Source organism: Hylaeus volcanicus, chromosome 9, assembly GCF_026283585.1.
Source record: "Hylaeus volcanicus isolate JK05 chromosome 9, UHH_iyHylVolc1.0_haploid, whole genome shotgun sequence".
Classification (NCBI taxonomy): Eukaryota; Metazoa; Arthropoda; class Insecta; order Hymenoptera; family Colletidae; genus Hylaeus; species Hylaeus volcanicus.
Window position 1 is genome coordinate 3,422,677 of NC_071984.1, and position 9,114 is coordinate 3,431,790.

General features: G+C 42.0%; 1 protein-coding gene across 1 annotated transcript in view; it reads left to right on the forward strand.

The window, feature by feature from the left end:
• The window catches only part of LOC128882048 (forkhead box protein P1), a 24,009-nt gene that overhangs the window by 12,373 nt on the left and 2,522 nt on the right, over positions 1-9,114 (forward strand). The window contains exons 2-3 of the mRNA XM_054133616.1: positions 6,940-7,243; positions 7,510-8,181. Coding sequence (XP_053989591.1) covers positions 6,948-7,243; positions 7,510-8,181 — 968 coding nt within the window. The 5' untranslated portion in view covers positions 6,940-6,947. The remainder of the gene's footprint in view (positions 1-6,939; positions 7,244-7,509; positions 8,182-9,114) is intronic.

Below are 9,114 nucleotides of genomic sequence, written 5' to 3' on the forward strand. Positions count from 1 at the left end.
TCTCAATTTTTATCTTCGAAACTAAACATCGTACGAACAAACTGTAACTAGAAAAAAGTTTCGTCATATCACACTCTATAAGGATATATTTTTTTCAAAGTCGTCCCACAGTCGAAGGGTCAGGGAAACGGTCGAGGAGTCTCAGGATATCGAAACGCGAGAGAGCCCGAGTAATTGACCCTGTGCTAATAATTCGTGGCTACCTGCCAGCCAAGACTTCCGCCGTCCGACACGCTCGGACTCTTTTTCCTACCTGCGGGATAATGGTAGTTTGGAGAACAAAGGGACAGTCGAATTTACACCTGTACCTGAAAAGTACCGCAAAAACCGTCCCCCTCCCGACGAGAATATATTCGTTCCAGACGGAAAAGTTTCACTTTCCTCGGCTTTAGGGTCTCATCGCCACGGAACCTCACCCTGGAACGTACGTTTCAAGAACTGTGGGAACAATGGGGGAGCCCCTGGCTCAGAATTCTAACTGCTCGGACACAGTTGGACGCCATCTTGGAATAATCCTTATTTACGACGAATTAAAGAACCGTGCAATTGTTTCGTCGCGATTGTTCACGGAAACTTATTATTTTCTTTAGCGTGAAATGTAAATCCTTGTACATGTATATAATACGATAATCTCTTATCTCTTAAATTTCTTTCGATTTTCAAATCACGCTCCTTGCGTTTAAAATTCGGTGCGATCGAACGGATTCGTTTCCAATGACCATCGGGTCGAGACACAGAAATTTGCCACGCTGTTCCTTTCGTTATAATTTTTAAATAAATAGCATCGACAACGTAAATACATGAACGCGTTATTGGATTCGCCAGAGCGGTCATTAAAAAAAAGAAAGAAAAAAAGGTAAAATAAAAAAAAAATAAAAAATTATCCGGAGGGTCGACGTTCATCGAAGCGCACTGGGCCAAGATGGTCGTTCGGTAGGGAGATTAGGATCGTTCCAGGAGTCACGTTGAAGGTCGAATTTTCGCCAACGATAGGGGAAAGAGAGATGAACAGCGGCGCGATCGCTGAGGGAAGGGGAGGGGTTGGGGAGGGCCCCTCTGCCAAGAAAATACAGCTGCGTGGTTCGACGACACGTAATGAAATTGACTGCTCGCTGCAGCTGCTTGGCCATCGTGTGTGGAGTAATGCCTGAAACGACGATGGTAACATGGCGGAAACGTTATTCCGAATTACAGGGACGAAATTATAGGTCCCCCCCCCTCTCCTCCCGCCACCATAAGGTTTTGGTGATATTTCGTGGTACGAGTATATATATATATCGTGGGTCGATGTTTCCGAGCATGAGAACGATTTGAAGTTTCTTCGATATTTTTAAATAAATAGAATTTCGAAGAAGATTCGAGTGATTGTTTATCGATGTACGTTTTATTATATATGGTGTAATATATGTATGATATATTTATGTTTATCTTGTTAACACTGTTTATTTAAAAATTGTAAGGGAAGGAATTTTTGTCTACAACGTTAATATACTTGAATTTTGTTTATAATTTTAAATAGAATTGACAAGATAAATATACAGGGTGTCCCAAAAATGTTGCAACATCTTGAAAGAGATGGTTCGGGAGGTGATTCGAAACAACTTTTTTCCTTAGCGAAAATGTTGCACGACGCTTCGTTGAAGAGATATCAACGGAAAACACTGACCAATCAGTGCGCGAGGCGGCCGCGCTCCACGACCAATCAGAGCGCGCGGATACCGTTGGACCGACTAGGCGTCCACGTTCATGCGCTACCGCGAGCGCTCCATCGGCATACGCGCGCTCTGATTGGTCCGGAGTTTTCCGTTAATATCTCCTCAACGAAGCCCCGGACAACATTTTTGCTAAGGAAAAACTTGTTTCAATTCACCTCCTGAACCACCCCTTTCAAGGTGTTACAACGTTTTTGGGACGCCCTGTATATATAGAGTGGAGGTGATTTGAAACAATTTTTTCCTTAGCGAAAATGTTGTTCGAGGCTTCGTTGAGGAGATATTAACGGAAAAGTCCGGACCAATCAGAGCGCGAGGTGGCCGCACTTCCCGACCAATAAGAGCGCGAGTATGCCAATGGAGCGCCCGCTGATTGGTCACTGTTTTCCGTTAATATCTCCTTAACAAAACCTCAGGACCTCCAACATTTTTGGTACACCCTGTACAATTGTAATCGTTGCAATCTTATAGTTATCGCTCTTTTTAACCGAAAAATGCAAGTCTCGGAGGCAGCCACTTGCACGATATTATTTTAACGAACCATCTTTGGTACTGTTATGTTAATGTACACGATATTGTAACATCTTATAACACAAGATGTTATGATGTGATGTTATTTATGATGTAGCTCCCATAAATTTAACTATACATACGACTATAAAGACGCACTGTAGACTACTGTAGTTTCTGTAGCGTACAGAAATATAAACGAATAATCTCGTTAGGAATCTATGTGTCTTCGTACATGAATTGATTCTCTGAATGGAAATTTTTGTGACGTAACAAAAGTAAGAGAAGAAAGCAATGGAGGGCCAGGAGGGGAAACGATGCCAGACGTTTCGTGGAAGCAGAGACGTCGTGGGCGAGAGACGAGTGCAAGGGCGCGATTTAGGCATCGCCAGACTCGAAAAACAGACGAAAATAAAGCGGCCAAAGATCCAAGGTTGTTATTTGTCGAGGTCCCACGGGTGAAAGACCGATTACTCGGGTGAAACAGGATGAGCGCATGTGCATGATCTCCCCGTGCGTCTTAAATATTTTACTTGTCCCCCTCCACCCGTCGCCTCCCTTTCGCCACTTCCGCTTTCTGTTCACCCTAACCAGTTCAAGGAGATATATCTAACGTATTGGCGAGCGAGCCACGAAATGTGGGCTTTTTCTATTATTTTAATATAGCCGTTATAGTATAGCTACTATAATTTCACTATAGCTGTGACAATAGAGTGTTGCACTTGTTCTATACGCTAGATTAAATTGCAACCATACTAGTATAGCTATTACAGTATATTAAAATATACAGGGTGTCCCAAAAATGTTGTAACACCTTAAAAGGGGTGATTTGAAACAATTTTTTCCTTATCGAAAATGTTGTCCGAAGCTTCGTGAAGGAGATATTAACAGAAAACACTGACCAATCACAGCGCGAGGCGGCGGCGCTCCCCGACCAATCAGAGCGCGAGTATACCAATGGAGCGGTAGCGTAGACTACGCGCTAGGCGGCTGCGCTCATACGCTACCGCGGCCGCTCCACTGGTATACTCGCGCTGTGATTGGTCGGGGAGCTCCGCCACCTCGCGCTCTGATTGGTCTGAAGTTTTCTGTTAATATCTTCTTAACGAAGCCTCGGACAACATTTTCGCTAAGGAAAAAGTTGTTTCAAATCACCCCCCGAACCACCCCTTTCAATGACCTCCATCATTTTTTAGACACCCCGTATAGTTGGTGATGTGCTTATAGTAAGAGTATAGTAACTGTAACTCTATAATCACTTATAAAGCGGAATTATAGTAGCCACGTCGTCATTGCTGGCGAATCGCAATAAAGAAACAGTATAGTCATCGGTATCATTGGTCAGTATAGTTGTATAGTTATATCCATAGTGACAGTATAGTTCAACTTATAGACAAATCGTAATTAGGCCCATGAAAGTACTATAGTTGAACTAATAGTAACATCAAATTTACCGTATAGTGAAACTGTAGTAGAAAAATTCTTTATCCACCATCGTTTATATATTCGGTTCTATAGTAGCAGTATAGTTATACAAGCTACACTTATAGTTGCTACAGTTGTAATTACTACTCTCGACATAACCGAGTATAGAGAAACTAATAGTTGACAAAAAAGCAACACCTATTCGACCACCATCAACGATGATACCGTTACATACTACAGTATGTGTCGGTGTGTGTGTATAGTATCGGTGAGCAATGTAACCTTCGCCGAGCACGTTCAAGCAGAAATGATCTTTTTACGTACACACCGAAATGTAAACAAAAATGTTATCTATCGTTTCGCATCGCGCCATTTGCTCTTCCACTTCCCCGGCTATATCGCACCTCCAGAAACATTTCCATATCTTTATTTATCTACGCGCGTTCGCAACGATTACTCGAGTATTTCGCGTCGCGTGTTCGCGAATAACTAGCTCGTGACAAAAAGTGTAGGCGTCGGTAAATGCAATCAAATAATATAGCTACAGGCCCTCCGCGGCCGAGTTCCATTACACTTTTCGATCTAAAAATATCGTTCGGTCACGTTAGACTTGAATGTCTCGCGGTAAAGGCCAATCCACGATGCGAGTTACGCCGAGCAGGGTCAGTTCTCTGTTTGTCTTTCTCTAGCACATTCGCGGCCAATCCTGTTCTCTCTGGGCGCATATTTATAGAGCAACGTTTCGATTCGAGTAACCCTTATCCATAAATATACGATTAATTGCATGTATTTAAATATATACATATATATTATACTAGATTTTGCTGTTTATGTTAGAGGTTATTACATCTTATAATATCGTGATGAATAACGATGAGGTTAAATAAGAATGCAGTAAAATTAATTATCCATCGAAGTACTGGAATATTTGAAAATTCGTGTAACGTTTATTTAAAATTATGTACACGTGTGAAATGTATTCTTGTACACATTTATTACGAAACGTTTATTTGGAGATATCAAAATATCAATAATTTCATCAAATTACAAAATTAAAAATTAGAAAATGTTAGGAAATAAAGGGAAAATTAATTAATTATCCACTGTAGTACCACGATATTTGAGAATTCTATTATTTCATTGTAATTGTTACTCGTGAAACCTATAATTTAGACAAATATCTTCCAACGTACATAGGGTGTACAAAAAGTAATAGGACCGACTATAAATGCACCGTGTGCATCGAACGCCATCGTTAATGTTTTTCCTGGTTAATATATTTTCCGACGAATTTCCACGATTTCATCGCGATCCATAGATCATTCTCGCGATCATCTCTCCTGGGCAAGGCCAATAGATTCTCGACCGTGCTCGTACTCGTGACCTCGCACGCACACAGCGCGCGAACGTGTTGGTGTGCACAGAGAATGTGCAGGAACGTGCAATGAGGGTCTTGAACCCACAACCGGCTCGTGGGTGTGACTGACTCATAGTACTATAGTCGATTTACTATAGGAGCCGCGTGGACTCTCGTAGTATCTGCCCCTCTCACCCCTCTCGCCGTCTCTCGTACCCCCCACTGTCGGTTTCCCCCACCAGCGCGCACTCCGCCATACTTGTTTCGCTCTCCGTCTCGCTTCGTTTCGCTCTCCGTCTCGCTTTGTTTCGCTCTCCGTCTCGCTTCGTTTCGCTCTCCGTCTCACTTTGTTTCGCTCTCCGTCTCGCTTCGTTCCGCTTTCTCGCGCTCGCTCGCTCCAAACGCCCGGTACACCGCCGCGGGGCGCGGAGGGGTGGGGGGGCACCGACCGCTGTTCTCTGTGGCGCTCTTTGATCCTTCTCCGTTCTCCAATTGTCTCTCTCCTTTGTACTCGGGGCTTTTTTTCCTCGTTAAACCTTTTTCCACGTCTGTTTCTTCAGACGTTTGATGTTCAGGACGAGTTTTCTGACTCTTACCGACCGCTCGACGAACTCTACGATGTCCGTCGATCCTGAACGTTATTGTGCACGTAAAATTACCAGCCGAGGAAATTCATTTTCTTATAAGTTGGTATTTCGCTCAAACGATTTAATCCCCATGAATGCATCCTTTGAATTAATTTGTAATTGGTGGATGAACCAAGTCTCAACCTGATGGTCATTAGGATGCATACATGTAGATATCCTAATGACCATCAGATTGAGACTATATACATATATATATATATATATTTGAAGTTTAGTAGGTCCACAAATTTTGCTTATCGCTGTTTCCTTAACGGATTACAAGTGCACTTGATAATCATAATAATGTAGATTGCAATAGAGTTACTTATATATTTAATTTCTATGCTTGGTATTTATCGAGTAGACACTGAAATTTGTTACCTAAATTATTAATAATTACTGATGCTAATCAATACTTAATTACAAGTATTAATTTTTATTCGTTTACTTCGTAAAGTTAAATTGTGATGGTTAATTGAAATATTATCGCGATCAAAAGCGAGCGTGTCCTCGCTAAAAAAATAAATCTGCAACTAAGAGAAACGTGTTATTCTAGAATGATGCTAACAATAGATAATTATTATATAGTAGAATAGTTTTAGAGCAAATTTATTTCAAGAGAAAGTGAAATTAGAATAGAGTTGCGCGGGGCACTGGAAACCCACCATTTCGCGTCCGTGTAGGGCCGTCACTGGTCGCGCGTAATTGGCGCATGTGCGCGCGCACGAGTAGGAGTCAAAGTGGGAGAACGCGCGAAATTTAACAACCTTTTAGGAGGAAGTGCTTCTCTTTCTTTAATTTATTATAAATCTACCGTTGAATATCACGAATTAAACTGTCAATAAGACAAATCGACAATACTTTTCGATATAATTTCCGTTTCGCGAGCCCCAACTTGTTAACAATAATTGTTGCCAACATTTGAATTAAAGAATAAATTCTATATTATCCTTAATAATTGAGAATTTTAATATTTAATTCAGAGTTTGCATATAAAATTTACAGTATCGATAATAAACTTGGAATCTAAAAATAAAATTGAAGAATTGTCCTAAATAATTTATGTTCATCCATTTTCTTTATATCTGTTTACATAAAATAGTTTAAAATCAAGAGAAATTCAGGCATTGCTTAATATTCTCTCTCGTTTTAAACAATAAACTACTTAACAATCATACCATAAAATTGTCCAGAAGGAAATAAAATCTCCCAACGTCTCAAGTTCTCTCCAAACTCATTTTTTAATTATAGACTCTATCACTGATCTTAGAATTTCTCAGACTGACTGGGTCTTGTTCATTGATTTCAGTCAGGTGAATGTTGGATACGGAGAGCAGACACGGTACTGGGCTGGATCAGGGACCGACAAGGGACCCTTGGCTCACGATGGACTATTACCTTGGCACGGACAGTCTCTCCCTCCAGGAGATGCTCGACGTCGACATCAAATGCGAAATTGAAGGCGTTATCGGGGGACACTCAGAGCTGGGCTTCAATTTCACAGACATGTCTGGCCTAGAGATGGACGATGACCCCATCGGCTGCCACAATGACCTCAGTGGCTGGTTCGGGTCCACCAGTTTGCTCAACGGCAACAGCAACAGCTCCAACAGGTATCTTCGCTCAAATATACCTTCACTCATATACAGTTTCCAGTTAAAATTCATCCCAGCCAGTTTCCAGTTAAAATTCATCCCAGCCAGTTTCCCCGGAAGGTATAATTGAAACAGTCAGTGATCCATGTAAGAAATGTGTATCGCACACTGGTTCCATGGCTGCTCAATCCTTGTATCGGGCAATAAAAATTGATCAATGAAAAACAGAAACTTTGAAACTGTAACAACATTGTAATAGCGTAATAATGATCCTCTTCTTTCAGCAACTTCAACCTTGACCTCAGCGGAGGGGATGCAGCCTCCATCATGGTGAACCCAAACTCCGTCATGCCCCACATGGCAGTGAGGAGTCCAACACCGAGCAATATCAGGAGATACTTCGCCTTCTCGCCGAAGAGGGAAATCAAGGAGGAGAAGATAGACGTGGAAGACGAGGTGGAGAACGAGGCCAGCAGCTGCACAGAGAACGAGAACGACCAGGAGAACGACACCGAGACGGAGCAGTACGAGAACGACATCACAGACACCGAGGAGGACTCCGAGGACGAGCAAGAAGTCTCCAAGCCAGTGACGCCGTCCAAGTCGAGGACGATCTCAATCTCCGCTGCGAAAACGATCTCTCCTCAATTCGCGAGGACTCAGACCACCCCCAAGATAAACGGAGTGTCCAGCATCAGGGTGCAGAACTTCAAAGTGCTGCACAGCCCCAGTCAGAGTCCCCACGTCAGGAAACAGATCTACAACAACAACGTTCACGTGAATCCAGCAACCGCCGCTGTCGCCACCATGAAAAGGGAGAAGGAGTTCGATCTGTCCGACTACGACGACAAACTCTACCCTAAGCCAGCTTACTCTTACTCATGCCTGATCGCCATGGCCCTGAAGAACAGCCAAACAGGATCCTTGCCGGTCTCAGAAATTTATAATTTCATGTGGTGAGTCGATTCACCAGATCATCGGGAAAACTGCGAGCTCGGGATGAACCAGGAGGATTTCTGTAGCTTTAAATTGATTGCTTAGATCGAGATAAATACTCTCAGATTAGATTTGTATAGTTAATTGAGATAGTAGTTACGGTACAAAATTGGGAGGACTCGAGACGTTGATTAATAATTTCTCTCATACATTTCTCTCTCTTCATACATTATTTCTAAATAGGCTCAGCGTTAAAAAATATGAGTCGAGGCTTGCAAAATGTGGTTTATCATAGAGAAAAAGGTCGATGGAAAAGGCTCCCTTCGGGAGAGGGTTGATGCTTGATTAACATTTTTTTTATACGCTTTGAGCAACGCTGCCGCAAATTCTTATTTGACAAACGACCTACTCGCTTATTTTCGACCATTTGGCCGGAAGGATAAGGGCTGGTCGAAGCCCTCCGGTGCTCCTGCCGCGAGGGGGAGAAAGTATTGTTGTCCCTTTTTTATTCCCGAGTTACAATGGGGGGGAAACTGCCATTTTGTATGGGGCCCTTGGAACACCAGGTGCATGCCAGAAGTGTACAGTCCCCACAAAAAACACTGAATACTTCCTTATAACTAACTCCCGTTTCCCATCAAACTCGCTGTACAATATTACATACAATACAACATATAATATTGCAATGTAATCACTGCGAACACAGTGTTTATCTTAAGCTTGACAAAAATAAGAAGTATTTCCTCTCTATTTGGAAAAGCTACGAAGGATTTCAATTTATAATTTTCCTTATATATTCATTCGCTCTTGAAATTTCGCAGATTTGTATACCAAACAAAAGGAATACGTAGAAATTTACTAGCTAAGTCAAACTACATATCATCCAAAATAATAACAGAGTAGTCAAAAATATTATACTGCGAACACTTGAAAATTTCCAAACGATGACTTGA